The sequence below is a fragment of the Ammospiza caudacuta genome, chromosome 6, assembly GCF_027887145.1.
Source record: "Ammospiza caudacuta isolate bAmmCau1 chromosome 6, bAmmCau1.pri, whole genome shotgun sequence".
Lineage (NCBI taxonomy): Eukaryota > Metazoa > Chordata > Aves > Passeriformes > Passerellidae > Ammospiza > Ammospiza caudacuta.
The window spans coordinates 62286400-62312863 of record NC_080598.1 but is presented as its reverse complement, the minus strand read 5'-3'; the positions used below and the strand labels follow the sequence as shown (position 1 = coordinate 62312863).

The window sequence follows — 26464 nt, the reverse complement described above, 5'->3', positions numbered from 1 at the left end:
TTGTGGCAGCTATTTGTCCTGGCTTAAAATACAAACAAAATGCAAAATCTTAATGCTGTTTCTATTGGGAGCTGGGTGCAGCATCCACTGACAGGTAAAAGAATTACTTGTGAAGCAGAATTGCTTTAGCATCTAGGGAGAGCAAGCTTCCCAGATAAATGGATGCAGATTTGCACAATCAGTGATTATGTTTTTCCTCTTTAAAAGCTGTAAAGCTCTGGTTTTGTGTTGGTTTCTATAATTTTTTTTTATGACAAACAACTGGGTTATTGAACAAACAATGCAGCTTAAGCGTTGCAAAGTGTAGTGCTTGAAAGTTATTGAGTCAGATAGTTTTAAATTAAAAATACACACACACAGATGTCTGCATTTTGAATGTCTCAGGCCATTCTTTGCCCGATCCTACCTATATTTTCACTTATCTTTTCATACAAGTCTCACGAAAAACATACAAAAGATATTTTGTGCAATGACATCAGAGGGAGAAAATATTCTTAGAAAATTTCATGCTGTTAAATCTCCACAGATTTACAGTTTTATCCAGTCAAATTAATGCAAAACCCCAATGCAAGCATTTGGATTTTGAAAACTTTGGAGGAGTGTCATTTCCTAATAGTAATTATTGGTTTTACATTATTTTTTCACAGGGGAGCTGATCACAGCCGCATATGAGCTTGGAGTAAGTATTAGTTTTATTGTTTAATCAATGCTCTCATTAACAGTTTTAGGAATTAAGGAAGTTTAATTAAGCATGGAGTAAAGTAGATTAATTTATTTTCAAACCACAGTTTTTACTAACTTATAAGTACAGCACGCGACAATTTACTTCAAGTTTTAAATCCAATTAAACTAAATTATAAAGCAAAGGCTTTACTGTATATACAGTAGCTGGCTTATTATCAACCCAAATTTTGTATAAGCTGGGGAGAATAAAATAAATCGGGTTAACAATTTTAATAAGTTTTATTATTTAATAAACTTTATTATGGTGCATGATCCCTTTAGGCAAGACCTTAGGACTGTCAGCGCGGTGGTAATCCGATAGCAGTGTGGTCTTTCAACTTGCTAACCAATAAAATAGTTGAGAAGCTGCTTTTTAAAAAAAAAAAAAAACCAAAAAAAACCAAAAAGAAAGGGGAAAGAAAAAAAAACAACAGCCTTTTGAATGACCCTAATATACTGTGAACCCAAACAAGGAGCCCTTTAAGGCACGCTAATGAAACGTGGCACCTCCTTTTCCTCGCAGCCTCATTATTATGGGCGAGGTGTGGAGCCAGATCCACTGAGGAAAAAAACTTGGTGGGGTTGGGATGGGTACCAGGGTTTGGGATGGGTATCAGGGTTTGGGATGGGTACCAGGGTTTGGGATGGGCACTGGGATTTGGGATGGGTACCAAGGGTTGGGATGGGCACTGAGGGTGGCTCGGGGAGCGGAGCTGCTCAGGGCTGCCGTGCTCCCATTCCCAGCCTCTCCCCCCTTTCCAACCCTGTGTCCCTCTGTCCCTAGGTCGCCCACCCTCCTGGCTACCCCCTGTTCACGCTGCTGGCCAAAGGGGCCACGGGGCTGCCCGGCAGCTCCCCTGCCTTCCGAGTCAATCTCCTCTGCGGCTTGGTGGGAGCAGCTGCTGCCTCTTTGCTTTTTTGCACGGTTTTCAGGTAAAGTCCTCGGGGGTGCTTTTTCCTTGGCTTCGTGGTGCTTCCCCGGCAGCTTGGGACATTCCCGAAGGCTCCCTCTGCTCCCTGCTGGCCTTCGGACCAGCATTCCCCCCCCTTCCCTAATTAGTTCCTCTGATTAACCTAACAGCAACTTAATCTGAATTTGACCTTCTTTCCCGCACAAAAGCCTCTCCCCTCTTTTTATTTTCCCCCCCACCCTTTTCTTTTCTGTTAAATAATAATAATAGCAATAATAAAAAGTGCGCCCTTTCCCTTGCCCAGCCGTGACAGGTTGTTCAGGCTCATTATCACAAATCACCGCTCGGTTTAACTAACCAGAACTAATGAAGTTTGTCGTTCTCGAAAGATGCAGATGGTCTGTTTAAATTAACAGGATGAGCTTCACCTATCGGGAAACCGTGAACTTGGTTTAATTGCAGCTCCCGGCGGAGGTGGATGGGCAGTTGCCTGCCCGTGGTACCCAAGGAGCAGGGAGAGCATCCCTGCCTTTCCCTGGAGCAGCTCCGGGCTCGGGGGGGATGTCCGGGAGCCTCCTTTCCGCACCTCTAACCTTGGGAGGACAATCGGGATGCTCACGTGGTTGTGGGGTTTTTGTTAACCCTGCTCGTCTTTGATGTGCAAGTTCTGGCTGCTCTTAACCTCAGCCTGACCCATATTTGAGAGGATTATGGCAACCCGTATAAACAATTTCTGATGTTCTTTTTGCAGGGAAAATAGGGCACGTTTTGAGGCTGCGAGTGGTATCGGGGCGCTCCGGGATGAGACGGGGCGATTCCCGACCGGGATTATTTTGACAAAAGCCTTTTTCTCCCACCCGTTTCCAGAGCCACCCCTCAGGGAAACCTTCCCAGCAACCTAGAAATAAAAGCAGGAATAAATGGGGAGGTGGTGGGGAGCAGATTCTGAGATTAAGCTAGCTCTGAGCTCGCTTAAACTTTGTTCCACAGGGTCCATCTTTCTCTGCTGAAGAGGAGTTGCTTTTTTGCACATCACCTCGCACATAGCATCAGCTCCAAAGCACACCTACTGGAATTGCTTGAGTAGTTCCTAAATATTTCTGTAGGCATTTCAAGTGATTGCTTTCACTGGTGGGTAATACATGTAATTAAGTCAGCATTATTTAATTTAATATCCTGTATTTCACAGCCTGTTTGGGAGGCTGGAAGTGGCGCTGCCCTCCCGTGCACAGCGCTCGGTGCAGCATCAGAGCACAACTCCATTCTGTTAAAAACTCCTGCAAGGAGTTGCTAAAGGTTTTCTATATTTGTTTCTGATTTCTTTTTTAATGATGATTATTCCCATTATTGCAGTTATTTGGAAGGTCTTCCCCAGTTTTTAATTTGTGTGTGACAGTTCCTTGGGTACCCACTTTGTGCTTTGGAAATGGTGCAATCGTTCCTTTAGAGAAATAAGGATATAGGAGAGAAATGGCAGGCTAAATTTGAGAATTATTTTGGGAATTACTTCAGCATTTCTGAAGGTTTAGGTGTTTTGTTGGTGTTTAATTGGATTTGGAAGACGGCGCTTCTGTCAAATTTAGAATTTGCATGAAGGAACAGAAAACGTGCAAGTGAGAGATGATAAAAACTATTAAGACTTACAGAAATTATTTCACAGATACTGATGGGATCAATTATTCAGCCTAACAGTGATTGTTTTGGGGTTTTTTTTAATAATTGTAAGGTGAGTTTTATTTCCAAATTACAGTGTTACATTTTTCATTTCAAGCACCTTAAAATTGGTTTATTTTTTGGAACACTGATCTGGCAAAAAAAAAAAAAAAAAAAAAAAAAAAAAAAGAAAAGTTACTGCTTTTTAAAAAAATTTTTTAAAAGAAAAATATTAGAAATTATTCACTGGCACTGTCTGCTTGAAGCTGTTGCTGTCTGGGGGTGATGTGGTGTGTTTTAAACTGGGCTTGTCTGTCCTCACAAAGGGACTAAACGGGTCTATCAAATCCCCCCTTATTTTTGTGTTTAAATAAAATTATCTGGTGGGGTGACCCCTACGAGGTACCAATGGCAGAATCAGCACCTGCTCCTCCTGCCGTGTGAAACGTGGATGTTAATATGAAAATATGTAGATGTTAGGAGTACAAATAATTGATGAAGTACACATCCTTCGGGAGCAGCACGGTTCAAGTGGCAAATCTGCCTGCTCAAACAATAGCCACCCTCCAGCAGGGAGGAAGCCATCTCTATGGAAATGGGGCTGACGCTGCCCTATTGATCCGGTGAAGAAGACATTATACGATGTCAGTTGGGTTGTTACGATTTCATTTGTCGTCTGACCTGAACTTAACCTCTAAAACCTTTCTTTTCTCCCCGCCAGCCGGGCAGCGCTGCTGTTTACCCTCACACCCCGTGCCTCCCTCCCTCCCTCCCGGCATCCCCATACAGTAAATCTCTCCCTTTTTAAATTTTTTTCTTTTAAATTAATTTCCCCATTGATTCTTTTTGTTTGAGTCATTTCCCGGAGTTTATTCCTCGGCAGGTCGGGATGATTTTATTGCTTAAGGAGAAGAGTCGTGGTTCCTTCCCTCTGTGGTGTTTGGGATGTTGTGGCACGTGTGGGATTAGGGTGGAATTTATTCCTTGAGCAGATTTCTCCTTTGCCAGGTGATGGCTGGCGGGCTGCTCCGCACTGGGGTCAAGAGGAAGCGGCCGCCGCATCACGTCTGTTTATTAATTTTATTGTGTTATATTATATTATATTACTCCTTTAATTACATTATTTTTTTAAGCCTGGATTGTTCTCAAAGTGAAATTATGTGGCAGCCCATTGATGCAGAAAGGCTTTTTGTCAGTAATCCAGACTATCACTGAACGAGCCGTTTCTCCTTTGAGTTACTTCTCAAGTATGGATTTTTTCACCCCCCTCTGCACAGTCTTAATAAATTGCTTGTAATTATCGTAAAATGCCATTTACAAAGAGTTTTCTCGGACTGCTTGTAACTGAGGCAAATAATTCATCTTTGCTTTGAAGGAGGGGGGAGATGCTTTATGTTTTTAGGACTCAGTGAGTGCGGCTGTAGGATTGTTTCTTTAAACAACTATTTATTTGTTTTACTGTGGGAGGCAAAGCATAGCAAGTTTACAAAGTAAACCAATTATCTTCTTATAATATGATTGCCAAAGTGTCATTTTCTGCACAGGGGATGCATTCTTTGCATTCTCTGCTGCAAAGAGAAATAGGAAGCTTTCCCCTGCTCTGAGTGCATTGTTTTTTCGGTCTGTACCTTTCATAGTTTGGCTGTTTTGGGGTTTCTGAGCACATAAAGCTGTTTTATTGCAGAGGCAGTAGTAGAGTAGATGGTGTCATTGCCCAGGTATTTGTGGGAAGTTTTTGCTAGCTTTATTTTGGCTGAATTGACAGGGTTTTCAAAAGGGGGAAGATGTTACATTAAATTAAGCAATTCACATGTGTTTGGTGTGCTGTTCTGGGTATCATATTAACTTTGGTACCAATACATTATGCATACATATATTTTTATATGTATATGTGTATTCCCTGCCCGCTAAACCTTCCAGGCAAGGAACTGTATATAAAACCCAGAGCCAGCTCTTTTCCCACTGTCAGCAAAAAGGAGAACTAGGTGTGTTGGATAATGAAATCATCAAAATGATTCCATCATTTTGAAATCATAGGGATGTTTTGGAAGTGCCACTTGACCCTCTTGATGGTACTGAGCTTTCTGGCTCCCAGGGTTTGTGTCCTGGAGCTCTTGTGGGAAGGTCCCTAAGGAGGAGCAGGAGGATCAGTGACCTTCATGGCCATCCCAGAGGGACCCCATGGCTGATGCTCCCTTAAAACTGCCCAGTGCTGGGAAAAGTTGTCTTCTGCCTCTGGTGAGTGAGGAAATGCTTCGTGTCCCTGCGTACATGGGTTTGCCAGAGCAGAATTCATCCCTGAGAACAGTTTGACCCCTTTTTTTGTGGACATGACTTGGGGAAGATGGAGGGATGAGAGAGGAGTCAGTGCCTGCTCAGCCAGAGTGAGAAATGAAGAAATTGGGCTTTGGGCAAGGAGGAATCTCCTTAGAGGGCGTGTTTGGATTTTTCCAGATTACAGATTATCGTAGATTATCTCTGTTGTAGCACAGCAGGAATGTCTTGGGCGTTTGGGAAGCAGCTGTGCTTAGTGAGGAGTAGTTACAAAGTTTTAGGTGGGAGAGAAGAAAGGAATGCACTCAGGTACTAATTTGCTTTTAGAAAATCTGCTGTGACCTCTGGCTAATTGATCACATATCTATTTTTATTTTTTTCCCACTTGTCCCCAGAATAAACCGGCGCTGAGTTCAGTCTGTTTGAAGATGCTGCCAAATCTGTTCATTTGCATTTGGCTCTAAAGTAGGCACACGAGGCTGCAGTAACTTTGCTTCATTTTGAAAAGGGTGGTGGGAGGAAGGGGGGGAAAGAAAAAGCAGGGCAAAAAAACTCTTTTTTTTTTTTTTTTTTAAAGACTGAAGACTCTTTTCTGACAGCTAGTCAGAGTTAGAATTAGTTCAAGGAAATGTTAATAATGCACTGCCTGGCTTAATCCCTTTGATATCACCAGGTATCCTCCTGTTCATGGGTTAATTGCTTTAAAAGCGGAGGCAATATTCTGAGCGGTGGGCCGCTTCACCTTTTCACAGCTGTTACCATTGAGTGACAACTAAATCCCATGTGTAAGATGAGGAAGAGCTCAATCTCCAATTGGGAGAAAATTTATGTAAACCGCAATCCCTTCAGAATGTGCGGAAGTCACAGACTTTCTTGATTTACTCTGCTTTTCCCAGAAAGCTCCATTGTTCCCTTCCCTAAGTCCCATCAACCCTTTGTAGCAGAATATCACAGCGGCGGCAGATAGCTTGAAATATATAAATGCTATCATAGCTCTGATTAATAGCGGCGCTTATGAGTCAAGTCTGATAACGGAGCAGCTCTCCACTCAATTTCAGATACCGCTAATGGAATCTGTCTCCTGCAATTGTAATGTGAGAAGGGCTAATTTGCCATGGAGCTTGGAGCTGTCACCAGCCGGGGATTGGGGGGTCAGATGGGAGCTGCCAGGTTTTTGCCCTGCAGCTTGTATCTCTCGCTTTGAATAGCGCAGCCCCCTGCCTGCCAGGGAGCTGATAGGCCGCCGGGGGGTTTATGCCACTCGTACAATAGCGAAGGGCTGCATGGGCTGACTTGGTAATTGTGAAGCCAGCTCATTTTTATTTTATTTTATATTTTATTCTACTTTTTTTTCCCCCCCTCAACTCCTTCCTTTTCGTCCCCGCCCCCCCGCTCCTTTTTTTTTCCTTTCTTTTTTATTTTTTTTTTTCTGCGGCTGCATAATTTCTAATAAGGGGTTTTAACAAATGTCAGATTAGGAAAAGTTTCTGCAATTACCCAAAAAAAAAAAAAAAAGCCAACTTATAAAACATTTAAATAGCTCAAGTCGGCTCCTACTGTGGGTTGGGGTTTTTTGGCTGCTGGAAGCAGACACTGGTTATTACAGGAGCCTGGGATAAAGGTGTATCTATTTTCCAAGGATTGTGAATCAAATAATGGGTTGAACTAATACACCCTTTGCACTTGCAAAGACACCAGGAGAGAATTTCTCATTTGTAATGGCTGGAAGCACAGTTTGTACAACTCAAATGTGAGTATGGGGTGATATTTCTTAAAGCAGCGCAGCCCTGTGTGCATTTTATAGATCTGTCATGAGCTGTTCCACTCGTTGAGCTGCTCTGGAATAGCTTGGCATGGAAGTGTTGAATTTAAATACCAAACTTCCTTGGCAAGGGGCTGCTGCAGGCAGGCTCTGCTCCGGTGGTGATGGACATCCTGGAGCATGCAAGGTGTGAGGTTGGAATGTCTCATTCCTTGCTCCCCTGATGAGTTGTCACAGGGGGCTCTTCCCATCCCTGTTGTCCAGTGGACCCATGGAGGTCCTTGCTGCCATCCCAGAGCAGTTTGAGTCTCCCAGCAAGAGGATCCAAGGTGACTTGGCCCCAGGACACAAGGGATGGGATGCAAGATGCCTCTTGCATATGCTGGCGACCTTCACAGGTCCACATTTCCAAAGGGGTGGGCAGAGACAATAACCTTCAGAGGTGGTGTCCCAACTGGACACCTCCAGTCCAGGAGGACATGTGTGAGAGGGTGCAAGGACCAGCTCCCCTTTGCCAAAATCTTCACTGCCACCCTGGACCATCCCCTGTCCAAACTGTGGTGTTTCAATAAAATAACTACAAGAAAGAAGAGTCAGGAAGTGATGGCGGTCCCTGGTAGGGTGTGAGGCATTCCATGCTTGTGGTGGCAGGTGAGGGTGCTGCCTGCTATCCCAGAAATCATGGATCTATGGGAATGCTGAAGCTGTGGGATGCTGAAGTCCTGTTTCACACCAAGGACAGCAGCTGGTTGTGACCAGACTGGTTTGGTTTTCTTTTATTTCATGGTGGCTCTGCCTCTTTGCTTGGTCTCTTTTCCCTTCACTCCCTGTGACCATGGGACCCAACCAGGAGAGATGAGCCAAGCCCTGCTCTCCTTCCTCCTCCTCCTGCTGCGGGCAGGGCTTAAGTGGCTGTTGAGCTCCAGGTCCTTGAGGAAGAATAAAATCTGGTTTGCTATTCCCTGTAGTACCTGAGCTGGCTCTTCAGCGCTGAGAGCAAGAGAAACCGCCTTTTGTCGTGGAGTGTTTGTGGCTGAGAGGCAGGCAAACCCAGAGGGATTGGGGTTTTGGGGGATAATTATTGTTACTTAAGCCCTAAACTCCTGTTTGGATTTTAATTTTTAAATAATTCTTCTATTTCAGCGCCGATGCTCGTGCACGCTTGAAATTTATCAGTGGGAAGCTTGGTTGTTGAGTCTTCTGCGTCTCTTTCTCTTTAGCCTCATCAAAAAAATAGTTGGTTTTTTTTAAAGTGATTGATTAACAAGAAAAACCTTAAATTCAAAGTGTTAACTCTTTAGTGCACTGCCTTGAAATAAAAATACATTGAAGGAATGTATCTTTGCTACTGCAAAGAGACAGAGGTTGCTGGTGATGTAGTTGGAGTCTGTGGAAGTGAACAGGGAGCCAGCAACATCAGGGTCATCATCTGCAGGTGCAGGGACAGGCAATTTTATTTTTTTTTTAAATTCCATTATTTAGTTAATTAGTGGAGATTTTAAAAATCAAGAGAGTTTTTCTTATTCTACTGCCTAAAAAAAATAAATGAAAGATGCAAGGCTAAGATCTCCTGCCTATAAAGTTTTGGAGAGAAAAGAAGGCAGAAATAATCAGCTTATTTCACTAGGTACAGATAGGTGTTGCCAGTGTTAAATACATCAGCTTCAAATATAAACCATTCCAATTATCTTACTTTTCTTAATGAATCCAGTGCACCGAAGATTGCATTTAGCAAAAACATTTTAATTAAATTCCAGTTCCCATCCATATGTAGCTTTATGCTGATCATTTAATACATTTTGGGGAATTATTAAATATAGAGTATCTACTGTTATTTTATAAATAAAAAGTAAAAATGCTGGTGGAGTTTTTTTATTAAAGGCATATGACTTGTAATCTTGGCTAAAGGAAAATATTAGCAAACTTAAAGGAAAGGCTAAATTTTAAATTGCAATCTTGCATGTTTTAGTGATTGCCAACAAATGAGAAGCTAAAAACTATACTTGAAAAAAACACCCAGGTTAATATATTAAATTTCAGTTTTCCCAAATGTTCCTGCAAACTCTTAATAAAAACTTGTAGCTAATATAGTCCTGATTAAAGCAAACTCCTCCTGGATGCATCCTTGGAGCTAAGGCCCAAGCACATTCTTTCACTTGCATGCTTCAAAAGGAAAACACAATCATAATTATTTATTTTTAGTCTTTTCCTTTTATGTTTAGGGATGCCATGGGAAAATACTTCTCAGAAAGGACTGTGTGACCTCTCCTTTGCTGACTCTTTCTGTCCCTTCTGAGTGAGTTTTTGGATGATGGTCGTGAAGACTTTCCCAATTTTGCCATGGCTTCAATTATTTTCTTCTTCCATGAGCTGGCTCTGGTGCTGGGGCTGTTTTCTCATACTGGGCCCAAAAAGTGGGGAAACAAGCTGGATTTGGGAGAGCAGCCATCTACCCTCCCTGCTCCCCAAAATATTGGGATAAACTCTCCTAAGGATGTTGCTTTTCCATGAGGCCAGTTGAGGATTGAGCTGCTGGGTGTCTTTGCCATGTTTTGTAGCACCTCAACTCTATTTGAAAAATAAAGACAGTGTTTAAAGTGTTTAAAGACAGAAGCACAAGTAGAAATTGAGTGAAAATAATTTTCTTCTGCTCTCTGCTCTACAGTCCTGATGTACTGTCAAAAGGAAAGACAGTGTTAAACAACTGGAAGGTATTTCCAGGAAAAAACGCAAAATGTTTTTTTCCTTCTCCTAACCATGGTACACGTGGGAAGCCTCCAGCCAGTGCAGGTTGCAGAGTGTGGGGCTCCAGGCAAGGTGGCAGAGCCCAAAGGCTCTGTGGTTCCTTCTTGTCCAGCAGGGCTTCACTGCAGGAAATATTTGCATTGTCAGTGCCAGGCCTGGTGTTTGAATTGGTGAGACAAATGATTATGTGCCACGAAAAACTTCTTAACTTCCACACCAGGAGTAACCTCTTCATGTTGTTCCCTCTGTCTCCACATTGGTCACTGCGTTGCTGAGTTCTTGCTGGACTTATGGGAGGTTTCCTTTAGCTCTTGAATTAACCATCTTCCACAAAATACTCTGTCTTAACCACAAGAATTCTCTCTGTGCCTGTAATTAGGGCAGCTATTATCTTCTGGCCCCCTAATGTCCTGCTTCCTTTTGTAACATGTCACCAGCATCTCCAGTTGTGGATTGCACTGTGCTCCTTTGCAATTTTTTCTTGCTTTTTAGAGAATCACAGAATTCCAGGATGGTTTGGGTTGGAAAGGATCTTAAAGCTCATCCCTTTCCAACCTTTCACTAGACCAGGCTGCTCCAACCCCCATCCAACCTGCCATGGAACCTTCCCAGGGATGGGGAAAAAAATAATTCTTGGCTTTAGGCTTCTTGACCTCCGTTTCAAAGCTTCCCATCCCTTTGCTTTTTCAGTTTTTCCCATCTTTATTTCACTCTTGTGCCTATTCTTGAGAGTTCTTTCATCTCACTCTGCCTTGCACCACTGAACACCCATCAGTGTCTTTTCCACCCTGAGGTTGGTCTTTGGTCCAGAGGGGTGTAGGTGGCTGAGCTGTCCATGCCTGAGGTTTTTGTCACCTCCTTGGACAGTGTGTCATTTGAGACCATCTTGGTTCTGAGGCTGGAGAGATGTGGGCACATTGTCACTCTGTGCTGGAGGATTCCAACAGGCTGCAGAGGCAGAGGAGCATGGAGACCCTCATGTTGTCAAAATGAGCTGTATAACCACATTACCCCAGCTGCAGGGCAGAATTGATTTAATATTGCCCCAAAATCATGCTGACAATCGCCTAGGATTCATTTCTACTTGTTCTGCTGGTGCTGCTTTGCACTGTGGATTGATGCATTTCTTCTGCCAGGTGCTCTTCATCCTCCTCTGGAGATACCTGCTCTGATTGCTTCCACTTCTGAGAGTTTCCCTCTGAAGCAGCAAACTCACAAATCCATCACTTCCATTGCTGATAGCAGAACCTGCAGAAAAACTCTTGGTCTCCAGCTTGCACTTCCCAAAGCTGTTTTCTTGATGTTCTTCAAGAATGCAACATGTTCCAGTTTGTTTTTTTTATATCTGTTGTACTTTAGAGGAGCTTAGTGGGCCCCTGGATCCCTGGAAGTGTCCACGGCCAGGTTGGATGGGGCTTGGAGCAACCTGGTCTAGAGGAAGGTGTCCCTGCCATGGCTTAGCTGGAACAGGATGATCTTTGAGTTCCCTTCCAACCTAAGCCATTTTATGATTGTTTTTATGATTCTGTGGACAGACATGTCTGTGGTCTCCAGCTTGCACTTCCCAAAGCTGTTTTCTTGATATTCTTCAAAAGTGCAGTGCATTCCTGTTTGGTTTTTTGACATCTGTGGTACTTGGAGGAGCTTAGTGCTCCATGCATGAAATGGGCTGTCCCAGAGTGGGCTCAGCAGCCTGGCTTTCTCATGAATTTCCTGGGAAAGTTGTTCAGCCTGGAGAAGATTCCAGGGAGACCTTAGAGACTCTTCCAAAACCTGAAAGAGCTTCAAGAGAGATGAGAAGAGACTTGGACAAGGCCCTGGAGTGACAGGACAAGGGGGAATGGCTTCCCACAGCCAGAGGGCAGGGTTAGGTGGGATATTGGAAGGAATTTCTGGCTGTGAGGGTGGTGAGGCCCTGGCACAGGGTGCCCAGAGAAGCTGTGGCTGACCCCGGACCCCTGGAAGTGTCCAAGGCCAGGTTTGACACTAAGCCCAGGTGTCCCTGCCCATGGCTTATGTTGGAACAGGATGATCTTTGAGTTCCCTTCCCACCTAAGCCATTTTATGATTGTTTTTGTAATTCTGTGGACAGACAGATCTGTGGGCTGTGCTTAGTTTGTGCTCCTGACCCTGATCTGCTCGGTGAGCAGACGTGTCCTGTGTCCCACACAGCTGGGATAACTCTTTAAGCTTTGAGTTGAGTGGCTTTTGCTTAAGCTTTGCTTCATAAAACTCAACTTTCAGGTTTGAGACTTTTTGTCAAGAGGATGGGATTTCTTTCGTCTCACTTGAACCCTCATGATATGTTTGAGTCTTTCCTGAGAAAGACAAGGAGAATTGGTGAATGAATGAGACGTTTGCCTAAAGTGCTGGTTTTCTGAAGGTTTTTGGAAAAGTTGTTTCACCTTTTTTTTTTACCTTATTTCCCTGCAAGAATTTCAAAAGGGTTTGTGGAGTTATTTCTTTATAACTAAAAGTTTGAACTGTTTTAATGGTTTAGTCAAAACAGGAACATCATGAAGTGAATTTGTGTATTGGGGATCTGTTGATTTTTCATTATACCTGGTCCTGCTGCCCTTTCCTGGTATCTTTCTTCAGTTTTTTTCCCAATTCTGTTGATTTTTTGAGACTTCTTCCCACAGTTGATGTTGAACTCTCTGTCACCTTCCCACTATCTTGATGTTGAACATGCTGTCACCTTGAGCTTGGCCTGGAGCACCTCAGAATTGTTTCCTTTTTTCCCAATGTTAACTCCATACTTCTCACCCTTAGGCTACATCCTGCAGGTGCAAATCTCAAAATACTTCACAAAGGAGATAAAAATCATGAGATCTATTTTCCAGATACCTTCAGATCTCTGCCAAACCAAGCAGAGGAGCCCTTGTAGAGAGGGCTCTATCAGGAGCTTCCTCATGTGGAAATCACATGTGTAGCTCAATGAAGAGGTTGAGTAGTTTATAATTTTTTTTGTTTAAACCTGCTAGAATTGTTAGGATTAAATGGAACTGTGTGTGTCTGGATGGAATCAGAAAAATACCCAATTTTTGGTGGAGACTAGATGAGTCTTACAGTGGAATGATGAATTTCTGGAGTGTAGCTTTGACCACGGTCACAGCTATTTGTATTTTTGAATAAAGCTTGGTTGAGCATGTTGTGGTGCCCTACACTTCTCCTTTTCAGAGTGACTTCCTAAAGGAGAGAGCTTCCAGACAGGCAGAGCCAGAGCAATGAAGGGAAGAGCCACTGTGGTGGAATGGGTTTCTTAAATTCCACCTCATGGGCTGCCTGTGCTGGCTGCAGCATCCAGCTGAACTGGGCAGGCAGCTCTGTGGGGAATGTGCCATAATCCCATCTGGGAGTCCCAGAGATGGCCAGCTTTGGGCTCACAGCCATCCCAACAGTGGCTGCTTCACCCTCTCCCTCCCTCTTGCTGGAGCTGGCACCAATTTCCCACACTCCTGACCTCTCCCTGACGGGACTGTGGGTGCTGCAATCCCCAGGACACCAAACCCCCCCCCAGAAAAGCCCTGCCAATGCTGTCCATCCTGAATAGCTCTAATCCACTCTTAATTCAGCTCCTGGATGAATTGAAGGCTGCGCCCCTGCTGGCATCTCCTCCAGAGTATCCCATTAAAGCCATGACTCCCTGGCTCCGTGCACCCTCTGGGCCTTCCCTCATCAGGATTTCTGAAGCAAATTCAATCCTGGAAGTTTGCATGGCGAGAAGAAGCAGATTCTTTGGTGTTGGGTGGCTGGCAAAGAGGCTCTGCTCTTCCCAATGGCAATCCTTAGCAGAGAAATTATTAGGGAGATCTTAACCATATAATGTTTTGGCAGGGTGCTGGGTGGCACTCATTGCTGCTGCTGCAGTATGTTTTGTTTTTAAATAAAAAAAAAAAATTAAAAAAAGAAGGACAATAAAGTAGGCTCCTTTTTTTTGTTGGAAAAGAAGATTTCATGTTATCTGTGTTTGCAGGCTTTCTGGCTCATATGCTGGAGGAATCCTTGCTGCGGGGGTGTTTTCATTTTCGCGTCTAACATGGCAGTGGTCCATCACGGCGGAGGTTTTCAGCTTAAACAATCTGTTTGTGGGGCTGCTGATGGCTCTCACTGCTCATTTTGAGGAGGCATCCTCTGCAAAAGAGAGATCAAAGGTAAAACATCTCAAGCAAAGTGAATGGTTCTTTATTTTTTTCGTAATTGGTTAGCACCTGTTTGTTTAATTTCTTGTTCGTTTACTGCTGATTTAGTTTTAAGTAAATAGGCCAAATTTTAGGTCTTGCCTCCGCACCTTGCTGGGTGGGTCCATCCCTGATCTACCTGGGTGTTCAAAAGTGACAAACATTGAAAAAACCCTGCCCACTTTGCTTAAGGATTGAGTTGGGACCTGTTGGATAGGTTTGGAATTGATTTAATACTCACAGAATGGAAGCGGGAAAACCAAAATCATTTCAATCTAAACATTTTAGTTCGTCCTGCATCAAAGACACAAACTAGGCTGTGAGTGTTCAAGGTTTTGTTTTAAGAATTGGTAATTTTCTTGGGGGTAAATGGATGTATTGTACAGAAACCTCCATCTAATCAAAAACCAGGTTCCAGCTCAAAAACAGGAACGAGCAAATTTTCAATGAGTTTTTCTTTTGAAATTAAATGTGCCCCTAAAATAATGGCATTGTTAAACACAGAGACTTTAAATTTCATGCTGTATTTTCTACTTTTTAAACAGACTAGTCAGCCAAATGATATTTTTGCTCAGCAGTCTTGTTCTTTCTTTTTGTTTGCCCGAACATCTGATCTCTTTTCCTCCGACAGACTTGCCTGCTGCGACTCCTGTAAATTGTGTGAATAAAGGATTTTTGTCAGGCTAGGCTAGAATTTCAGGAGTCTGCAGTGGTAGTTTACTCAGCTTCATGAGTTCTCAAATAACATGTTTTATCAATGGCTACAGAGACCTTGCTTTACCATTGGATTTTTTAAAAATGATTATTATTATTTTCTAATTAGCAACAGTCCCAAGATCCCCACAACCTGAACTCCACAGACATGGAGCTGGGCATTTTCCAGCCTTCTCCCATGTTTCACATGCCTGGTTTCCAATGGGATTTTCAAAATTAGATTTTCAGAAGCAGTTAAGGAGCTTGTTCCAATGGTTTTTTTGAGTGTCTGGCATCCCACGCCTGGAAGAAGCCAGGCTGCCAACAGCAAGCTTGCAGTGCTTTTTATAAATCAGATGGTCATACAGACACATATTGGAGCTCATCCATGTACTTAAAAAATGACTGAGGTGGTTCTGAGCCCTGCCAGGCAGCTCTGAGACCCACAAAGGTTTTTCTGAACTTATGGCAAGGTGCTTCCATGGCAGGGCAGTGTCCAGTGTGGAAGGCTGAGCAGTTAATTAAAAATTACAAGGTGATCCCAGCACTACACCAAGGCAATGTTTGCATCTCACACACCACCCTCACCAAGGGCTGGAACAAGCAGGGGAGGTTTAGCTTGGATACCAGGAAAAGGTTCTTTCCCCAGAGGGTGATTGGGCACTGGAACAGGTTTGAGGTTTTAGAATTATGAGGGTTTCACCTATAATTCCCATGGCTTAGGAAGTTTGTGCAGCCCTGACTTTAGCCCTCTGTGCCTAACAAAGAGGAAAAAATAATTTCTGTTAAAAAAAAAATTAGATTTCTGTAGATAATGGCTTTATTTTAGGACATTTCTAAAAAATCACACAAAGTGAACTGTTGGGCAGCCTCCCCTGTGCAGCTGGGTTCAGGAATTGGACTCATCCCATCATTATGATGTGATGATGCTGCACAGGATCTCTGTATGCATGGAGGCATGGCTGTTCAGCTGGACACTTCTTAAAGAATGTTTTCTGTTAAACAGTTGGAATCTCCCTGTCAAAAATAAAAAAATCCCCTGAGTTCTGTGTTACAACTGCCCAGTGCTCACTGGTGTATTTGCCTTTCTCCTCCAAGGATGCTGTGCTGATTCTTTTTGATCTCTAGATGTTTTTGCAAACTTGTAAATAGTAATTGTGATTTTTTTTGTTTTTTCCCCTCTCAGATCTCTAAATGGGGTGCCTTTTGCTGTGGGCTCAGTCTGTGCAATCAGCACACCATAGTGCTTTATGTTGCTTGTATTGTGCCCTGGGTTCTCTCACAGCTTTTCAGAAAGAGGGTATGTATATACAGTCACTTACACACTCACACCTCTGGTTTTCTAAGGCTGGGATTGATTCTTCTCCCCCAGAATTTGTGTCACTTCTAAGTTAATGTGATTAATCATGACCCACTGAAGTTACAGTCTGACACCATAGCCACTGATCTCAAGGGGGTCTGATTTAAAGAGGGTCTGCAAGAAGGGCGTGGAGTGATAGGACAAGAGGCTTTAACTGATAGAGGGAAGGGTTAGATTTAGATATTAGGAAGAAATCCTTCCCTGTGAGTGTGTGGGGCCCTGGCACAGGGTGCCCAGAGCAGCTGTGGCTGCCCCTGGATCCCTGGCAGTGCCCAAGGTCAGGCTGGACAGGGCTTGGAGCACCCTGGGATGATGGAAGGTGTCCCTGCCCATGGCAGGGGGTTAAAACAAGATGATATCTGTGTTCCCTTCCAACCCAAACCATTCTGGGGTTCTGTGATCTTTGCTCATGCCAGTGATCTGTGACCCTCTTGCATCCCCTGGCGCAGGAGTGCTCTGCCCCAGCTGCTTGCAATTACCCTGTGAGCTAAAATAATACTTGGAACTGAGAACTCAGCCTTCCCCATGCCATCAGCTCCCCTGGAGATGAGTTCTGTGTGTTGGCTCCCTGGTGGAAGCCAGCAGAAGCCACATCCACTCAGGGCATAATTAAGCCTGGGTGAAGCATATGAGCTGCAAGAAATGTGATGCAACTCAGACAAGCTTGATCCAAAATCTCTTCAGCATCCCCAGCAACGCCCTTTTCTGGCCATATATTTCCATTAACACAATCAATAATCACTTCTGCAATATATTTATAGTTTGTTTTGGGTTTCTTTTTTGAGCAGGGAGGTCCAGAGAGACCTCTGTGGTTCCCAGTAAAGGCAGTGCTGTGCCAATATGATAATCCTGGGAAATACTTTGGACAGCCCAGTAGTGCCTGCTGCAGGAAACCACTGAATAAGATGGAAATGGATGGAAAACTGCCTTTTTAAAGTACAAATGAGCCACCTTCCTTCTGGAGGAGCTCTGACCACCATCATTATCAAGCTCCTTTCTCTGCTCCACAGATCATCACTCCCAGTAACCCCAAATGCTGAGGAAGTGCTTTGATTGACAGGGCAGTGGCTAACGACAAAGCAAGCGTGCAATATTCTAGGGTGGGATTTTCCAAAGCACTTAAAGGAGTTAGGCACACAAGTCCCTTTGAAAGTCTTGTCTCCCTGACCCCTTAGGCAGTGTCGAAAATCCCACCCCAAAAGTTGGCCTATCCAATTTAGCCAGCCTAATCACGATCAAGTAAATGGCAAAACTGACTCCTGATGATGGTGATGATGTGTGCAGTTGTACTAGAGCAGCATTTATGTGGTTTTTTTTTATTTTTTTTTTTGCCAGATGGAAAACCAGCCAACTCTTAATCGCTGCAAAGTGGGTTATCTCAGCCTTGCAGTGCTTCAGCCATCTATGCATGTCATGCCATGATTTAAATGTGAAAGATGCAATGAGTATGATACTCATGAGTCCTAGCTAATATTATTTGCTTCAGTTAAATTTCACCCTGCCATGCAAAGGAGATCAGTTTGATGCAGTTTCCTAGTAATCCACAAAATCATAAGGTTTAACATAGCATTTTGTAGGGACTTACTATAAATTGAGAGATCAGCTCTGTGTAAATATATTTGATGTTTTTTCTTTATCTGTTCTTGAAGTTCCAGCGTGATTAAACTAAAATAAACATTGTTATGCAATATGACATATTTTGGTGCAGGAATTGTCCCTGGGCCATTTGCTGAAGTTGGGTTTATGCTTCTTGGCTGGTTTGCTGCCTTATCTCTATCTGCCGGCTTCGTCCTACCTCAATCGAGCCCGCTGGACATGGGGAGACCAGACGACTTTTCAAGGATTTCTGACCCACTTTCTGAGGGAAGAATATGGGACATTCAATCTGGTAAACAAGGGTCACTGCCTAAATTGCTTCCTCTTCACTTATGCAACAGCAGAGATGTTCTGTTTGTGACGATTAAGGGCTCGCGGGGAAGGAAATTGAAAATGTTTCATTTTTTAAGCATTCATTTTGGATTTCGACCTCCTGACCTGTCAGGTTTTCTGGGAATGGGTCACATGGCTGGGAAAGCAAAGAGATAATTCTCATTGCCTTATGGGGTGAGCCAAATTATCTCCTGGGAGCTGTATGGGTGTCTTATGTGTGTAGGAGCCCAAAGAACAAACTGTGCCAGAGGGAGTTGGTGACATCAATTTTGATGTTTTTAAGATTAATATTGTCTTATTTTTCTATTTTTAACTCAGACATTTAAAGAGGTCACAAGCAGTTTTCATTTAAAAGCTATTCCTCTTTAATTTACTGATGTTGAATTTAAGTGAGTGGTTGTTTTGAGGGCTCTAAATTATTCCTCTTAATTTACTAATGTTGAATTCAAGTGAATGGTTGGTTTGAGGGTTCTCAGGAACCTCTGATCTGAGTTATTGAGGTCTCTGCTCTTGCCAGGAGAGGGAAGAATCCTGGTTGCTTTCAGAATATACGGTTTGCATCTTCCTCCTCCAGCCCTGACTTGGATGTTGGGCTCTGGCCACCCAAGGAAATCACCAGCCCACCACCCCAGGGTCTGTCCTGCTTCCAAGTTTTCAGGGCAGAGGGCTGGGAAGTCACACCACTGGGAGGAAAACAATAAAAAGGTGTGGTTCTGTCCCTCCCTGGAGTCCTGGAGCTCCACATCCTCAGAAATCACCCTTCACTTGCAGCCAGCGTGACACAGCATCACTGCCACTGTGCCATTCCACCCTTCTCAGAGGGCTCTGAGGCTGCAGGATGTGTGTCAAAAGACATGATAATTCCTGCTGCTGCCACTAAATCTGCCCAAAAACTCCTGCAGAGATCAGGCCCAGCCTCTGAAGGACCTGTGAGACTTCCCCTGTTGTCCTGTTCCCTGCTGTCTCCTGAGAATCAGCCTCCACTGGGCAGAGCAATACCGAGGCATGCAAATCCCTTAACTCCTCTCTCCATCAAATGTGATGAATTCAAGTTGATGTTCAGGAGGCTTAGGGATGGACTGTGTGTAATCCTACACCACAAATCACATTTAGGATGAACTTGTCTGAAGCAGGAGCAATAAATAAGCAAAATCCAAGCGTTTGGTCCTGGTGCCAGTTGGGATAATGCCAGAGCACTGCTGGGTGGACAGACAGCTTTTACATCCCATAGCTCTGTTTTAAGGGCAGACAGGGTCATAAAAAAAAGCCCAGAAAATATTTTGGAGAGGGTTCCACCTGTAAGCCATGGGTCAGAAATGTTATCTCTGTGGTGGATGTGTCCAGGGCCATCAGTTGCCAACAAGGTGGGGCTGCAGGAGCTGTGAGCTGTCTCTCCATCCTCTAACACTTATTTTTTAATCAAATCCTGGATGCAATTAGCTATTCCATTTTTATTGAGATTAAATATTCCTTCCAAACCTCCTGAATCTGTTCACCTTATCTTTAATGTGGTAGCCACCACTTTTCCAACAAGCAGCAATGAAGGTAATTCCTCCCCTCCACACAGCATGTCTTTTTCCCAGACATGTGGCATGGATTGCAGATCTCTGCAATAAAAATTCTCATTATCTCATGAAGATTTTGTACAGCTCTGCATTTGTCAGGGCAGAGGAGATGGGCAAGTGTGGTAAGCAAGGAGGAATTGAGCTTGTCTCAGGCTGGGGGGAGATGTCACAGAAAATAATTGCACTATGAAGATACAGAGCATGGCCTCAAGTTGTGGCAGGAGAGGTTTAGGTGGGATATTAGGAAAAAAAAAATCACAGAAAGAATGGTCAGGAATTGGAGTAGGCTGAATAGGCAGTGGTGGAATCCTCATCTCTGGAGGGATTTAAGAGATGTGTGGATGTGGCACTTGGGGACAGGGGTTAGTGCTGGGGGAATGGTTGGACTCCATCTCAGAGGGCTTTTCCAACCCAAATGATTCCATGATACAGCAGAGATCATGGTTGAACCATATGCCATGCTCTAATCACAGGATAATGAGTTGCCAGCACCTTGAAGAAATGCTTGTCCAGGGGTGAATCCTTCAGTGGCATCACATGAAACAGGCAGGTGGGAGAACACCTTGCAGTGAAGGTTTGAGCAGAGGTTGCTGCCTTCCTTGCAAACAGAAAATGAGAAGAATTTCCTTCCCTCAATCACTGTGTGGGCTCCTCACGGGTTTCCTTTGTTTTTATTTCAGGCCAAGTCTGAGACAGGATCCAGTATGGGAGAGATGCTGCTGTGAGTGACACCTTGGCTGTGCCTTTCACCTGCTGCTGCTGCTGCTGCTGCTGTCCTTTGGCCCAGAGTGGCTCCTGTCCTTCCTTTCCTCACCTATATCCAGAGCTGGGGCCATGTGTGTCCAGCACCAATCCTGCCCTCTGGCTCCCCCACTGAAGGAAAAACACTGAATCCCCCATCCCAGTGATTTTCCCTTCAAAATTCTACCATATAACCCATCCCTATCCCATTTCTGGTAGACTTAATCCCAGCAGAATGGGAATATATTCTGTTGTGCTTATTCCCTGTTTCTCCTGATGCTTTAATTGAGTGCAGGGATGATTTGGGGATGATTTGACACATCCACACTTTAATTTCTCCACAGTTTCCAGCTGGCACAGATGAAGTCAGAGCTCTCCCTTCCTGTCCTTGCCCTGGCACTGGTGACCTGTGTGAGCACAGCACTGCCACTGTAAGTTGAACAATATTTGCTTCAATGTGCATTTTTTTTCTCATTTTTCTTACTGCCTGCATGGGCGGCTTGTTTTGCCTTCTGCTTGCTGCTCCAGAAATTGCAGCAATTGGCTGTGGTCATCAATTATTAAGAGCAAAATATCCCTTACTCCTGGTTAACCCTGTGCCTTGGTAGGTGGCAAGTTTAAAACTCCTGAAATACTGATGGCTTTGTGCTTTGAAAACAGAAGTTTCATAAATGGAAAGGTAAAGAAAAACTCATCAGCTCCCTGTGTTAAATGCATTTAGGTATGCAAGTTCAAGCACAAATGATTTTTGCTTTGTTTTTTCATCATGTCTCAGGAGTGATACTTTTTTTGGTAATAGGAAAACGCAGCAGAAATCACCTGTGATCTGGCTCTTCACTGGAATGCTCTGCCTTTATTCCCTTTTCTTTGCTTGGAGAGCAAATTTGGATGTTACAAAGCCTCTGTTTTTAGGCGTGGTAAGTTGCACTCCCAAAGTTGCTCCGGCACGTTAGATTTTTGAGAGAAACATTCATAACCTTAAAACCACCTGACCAGCAGCAGGCAGTTGTCTTAAACTGCAGAAAGTAGCAAAATACAGCTCCAAGGCCAGGTTGGATGGGGCTTGGAGCCACCTGGTCTGGTGGGAGGTGTGGGATGAGGGATGATCTTCACGGTCCCTTGCAGCCCAGCCCCAGTTCTGGGATTCTCTCTCCTAGGTGGAGCGGTTCTGGCTGCAGAGCAGCGCTGTGGTGGCTGTGCTGGCAGGGCTGGGCTTGGCCACACTGGCCAGCCTGGGGAGGGACACTGTGCTGCAGGGCACCTTGCTGCTGCCGTGCCTGGAATGGCTTCCTGCTCTTGCCCTCGTGGCTTCTCAACTTTGGGCAAATTACAGGTGAGAAATTCGGTGCCACCTCACTGGGTGACCTGGCATTTCTGGCCTTGGCTGGGAGTGGGAAAGGCTCTTTTCACACCCCACCTAAGCTTGCATGGTCACAGCCTGCAGAACCCCCTGGTTTGATCTCCCTCAGAGTCACTCCAGGCTGTAAATGGGGATGTCACAGAGGTTGAGGGAAAAAAACTCAGTAGATACGTAAATTTTTAAAAACCCCTTATAAATCTCTGCTTTGTCTCCTAAGGAGGTTTGCAGAATTCATGTGGCTCAAACTTCTCTTGCTTTCCTTTGCTCTACTGTGACAGTGCTTACAGGGGTTTTGAGGATGAGGGAAGAGATGTAGATCTGACTCCGTATTTCAGAAGGCTTGATTTATTATTTTATGATATATGTATTTTACATTATAACCATACTTAAAAACAGAAGGAAAGGTTTCCTCTCAGAAGGCTAGCTAAGAATAGAATAGAAAAGAATGAAAACAAAAGCAGCTGGCTCAGACAGAGAGAGAGGGCCAACTCTGCCATGACTGGTTACTAAATCTAAACATCTACACGAGACCAATCACAGATCCATCTGTTGCATTCCACAGCAGCAGATTACCAATGTTTACATTTTGTTCCCGAGACCTCAGCTTCTCAATAGGAAAAATCCTAAAGAAAAGGATTTTCACAAAAGATGTTTGCGACACTCTAGCTTATATCCTGAAATTTTTTCTGATTTTTTCCCCATTTTTGAAGATTTAAATCTGTAGTTTGGGGCTTCCCCATCGCATAACTCATGCAGTCACTTGGATAGGAATCAGTGGCCTGGTAGGGATGCTCAGGTACAGGCTGACCAAGGAATGTAGACTTCTTCATCAGGAAACCTTTCTTTGGCACACCTTTTCCAAAGGCTTGTCCATACCTGAGCCAGTCATAGCTCCTGTCCTCAAGTGTCATCTGAATCCATACCTGGAGTATGTGCACACAACTTTGATGAAAATTATCTAATCTCAGATCATGTAAACCAATTTCTGCCTGACACTACAAAAACTTGGGGTTTTCAATCTTAATAGAAACATTAAAGGATGAGGAGGATTTCAAATGCTCTGCAGAACCATTGTTGGACTGGCACTTCCAGCACCAACTAATAAGTTTTTAGATTTAGCCCAAGAAGAAATCAGAATTAAGGTGAAGGTGTGTATTTTGGCTAAACTGTAGTGGGTGGTGCTTTCTGATGAGTTCCTGAGCTTTAAATGCTTTGTTTCTGCATCTCATTTTCTCTGGAAATAGAGATATTAAGTTGTTGTAGTGATTAAGTTCTTGACTCCATCCCTGGAAGTTCCAGGCCAGGTTGGATGGGCTTGGAGCAACCTGGGGCAGTGGAAGCTGTCCCTGCCCATGGCTAGGGGGTGGAGTGAGATGTTCTTCGAAGTCTCAACTCAAACCATTCTGTGACTGTGATGTTTCCATCCTGACCAGGGTGGATTTCCCCTGTGGGTGCCCATTGTATAAAATTCTTCAGAATTTCTGCCAAGCCATGCAAATACTTGGTTTAAACATTCTGTTTTCCATCTGTTCTCTTCAGCACTTGTGATCAGAGCAACAACTACGTTGTTGATAAGTTTGCAAGGAACGTGCTGTCCTCCATGCCAAGGGGGGCAGTGATCCTGCTCAGAGGAGACTTGCCAGGGAATGCTCTTCGTTACCTTCATTATTGTGAGGGGATGAGGCCAGATATCACCTTAGTGGACCAGGAGGTACGTTCAGAAAGTGCTGTTTAGAGAGGCAGATTTAAATATCAGCTGCAAAAGTTCAGTTGTTCCTTTGTCTCCTTAAAACTCATGATGTGGTAATAAATAAAATTGATTTTTTTTTAAGAGTCATGGGTAACCCTGGACTGGAGTGTGGTGTGCACATTCCTTTTTCACTGAGAAATGGGAAAAGGAAAAAAAAAGTTACAGGATGGGTCACCAGCACTTCCACTGCCACATCATCCTCACACCTGGCTTTGCAACTTGTTGGCAAACCCCAAACCCAATTCCTGGTGTTTAACCAAACCAAATCCCTGTTGTGTGTCTTACCAGCAGTGGCTGTTTTGTGGTGGAGTGAGGACCACGTGGCTCTGATCAGAAGGCACTGGTGACCCAGTCTGGTGCTGTGGTATGGCCATGGTGACCCAGTCTGACCTTGGTGACCCAGTCTGGTGCTGTGGTATGGCCATGGTGACCCAGTCTGACCTTGGTGACTCAGTCTGGCTGTGGTGACCCAGTCTGATGCTGTGATTTAACCATGGTGACCCAGTCTGGTGGTGTGGTCTGACCATGGTACCCCAGCCTGGCCATGGTGCCCCATTCTGGCCGTGGTGACCCAGTCTGGCTGTGGTGACCCAGTCTGATGCTCTGATTTAACCATGGTGCCCCAATCTGGCTGTGGTGCCCCATTCTGGCCATGGTGCCCCATTCTGGCCACGGTGACCCAGCATGACCATGGTGACCCAGTCTGATGCTGTGATTTAACCATGGTGACCCAATCTGGTGGTGTGGTCTGACCATAGTGACCCAGTCTGGCCACAGTGAGCCAGCCTGACCTTGGTGACCCAGTCTGGCCATGGTGACCCATTCTGGCCATGGTGACCCAGTCTGGTGCTGTGATGTGACCTTGGTGACCCAGCCTGGCCATGGTGACCCCGTTTGACCATGGTGACTCAGTCGGATGCTGTGATTTAACCATGGTGACCCAGTCTGGTGCTGAGGTGTGTCCATGGTGACCCAGTCTGACCTTGGTGACCCAGTCTGACCTTGGTGACCCAGTCTGGTCATGGTGACCCAGTCTAGTGCTGTGTGGGACCATGGTGACCCAGTTTGGACATGGTGACCCAGCCTGGCCATGGTGACCCTGTTTGGCCATGGTGACCCAGTCTGGTGCTGTGATTTAACCATGGTGACCCAGTCTGGTGCTGTGATCTGACCATGATTTAACCATGGTGACCCGTTCTGGCCTTGGTGACCCATTCTGGCCTTGGTGACCCAGTTTGGTGCTGTGATCTGACCATGGTGACCCAATCTGACCTTAGTAACCCAGTCTGGTGCTGTCGTGTGACCATGGTGACCCATTCTGGCTGTGGTGACCCAGTTTGGCCATGGTGACCCAGTCACTGCTGTGATTTACCATGGTGACCCATTCTGGCCATGGTGCCCCATTCTGGCCATGGTGCCCAGCCTGGTCTCGTGTCCCTGCTGACGCAGTTGGTGACATCCCTGAGCAAAAGGCCGTTCCTCCTGCAGAAACCATTTCTCCTGGCTGTGAATCTCCTGATTGCTGTTCAGATGGTGCTGACAACTTTCATTGCAGATGATGACTTACGGATGGTATTTACCCAAGCTGGCAAAGCACTTACCGGGCGTTCATTTTCCCGGGAACCGGTGGAATCCTGTGGAAGGAGCATTACCCGACGGGACACTCGCCTTTAATCTCCATCGTTTCCTCCAAGTAAATAAACAGTAAGCATTCCTTTCATATGTAACAGCTTTCCTAAAATCTCTGACCTTTTTTTTTCTTTTTTTTCCCCTCTTGAAATTGTTTATGGAACAGCTTGGTACTGCATCCAAAAGACCAATTTTCTCCACTGACTTCCTCCCCGGTGGCGAGATTATTTTTGCAATTAAAGCAAAATATCTCTGCAGAAGTAACTCCATCCGGATATAATATTGCCTGTTGTTTTGAGGTTGGTTTGGTTTTTACGAAGGAAGGAAAAAAAGGTGATCTGCAGAGTGTTTACTGATGATTTTTTTGTTGTTGTTGTCAATACAATTCATCACAGAGAATAGGAGCGTTCCTGTGTACTCAGAACGACGATGGTTGGAGAGCAAATTGCTGCTGCTTCTCCTTTGTGAACATTGTGGCCAACTGATTAGCATAGAATGAATGTATTCCAGGAATAATCATCATATAAAAATAGCTTAGTAAGAGTGGAGAAAGGATTAGATACTCACACGAATAAGAATAGCATCTGCATTTAGACTAGCTGGGGTGAGCCCTGCGAGGGTGGGGAGGCACAGGAGCACAGCCAGGTGCCAGTGGGCAGAAATAGGCTTCTGCTACAGCTTCTGGCCTGTTTGGGAGGTCCAGGAGAGAGAACAGGATGTGACTGCTCAGGATGGGCAGTGCCAGATGGGGAATTAATTTGTTTTCCACACTGCTCCAAATCATGCCCATGCTGATGGGAGATGTGCTGGGTGGGTGTGTTTGCTGCACAGTGTGCTGTGGTTTGGTTTGGTTTGGTTTGGTTTGGTTTGGTTTGGTTTGGTTTGGTTTGGTTTGCTCAGGGACGTTGGGTAGCCCATGGTCCCTGAGGTGGCTTCACCATTGCTCTCTCTGTTGGTTTTTTTGGCAGTAAGGAAGTGTTTGTCTGCATAGGTCTTCACGAGGGGGACTCAACCTGGAGAAGGAGCCACTCACTGTGGCCCTGGGGGACGTGTGAGAAGTTGGTTCCTTCTGGAGCTGTGTTTGACCCAGGAGAGTGGATTCGTCTCACAAGGAATCTCTATAACTGGACTGAAGACTATGGCAGGTACAAGGCAGAGGAGCCTCTGCTCCTTCCTGCTCGTCATTTT

The 26464-nt window shown here is 44.7% G+C and overlaps 1 protein-coding gene across 1 annotated transcript in view; it reads left to right on the top strand.

Annotated features, from left to right (window-relative positions):
- TMEM260 (transmembrane protein 260) overlaps positions 1–26464 on the top strand; it is a 34341-nt gene that overhangs the window by 4895 nt on the left and 2982 nt on the right. The window contains exons 2-13 of the mRNA XM_058807695.1: positions 648–679; positions 1508–1656; positions 14045–14222; positions 16129–16242; positions 18011–18190; positions 20477–20517; positions 20882–20968; positions 21337–21454; positions 21695–21870; positions 23437–23608; positions 25203–25351; positions 26245–26421. Of these exons, the coding sequence (XP_058663678.1) occupies positions 648–679; positions 1508–1656; positions 14045–14222; positions 16129–16242; positions 18011–18190; positions 20477–20517; positions 20882–20968; positions 21337–21454; positions 21695–21870; positions 23437–23608; positions 25203–25351; positions 26245–26421 (1573 nt within the window). The remainder of the gene's footprint in view (positions 1–647; positions 680–1507; positions 1657–14044; positions 14223–16128; positions 16243–18010; positions 18191–20476; positions 20518–20881; positions 20969–21336; positions 21455–21694; positions 21871–23436; positions 23609–25202; positions 25352–26244; positions 26422–26464) is intronic.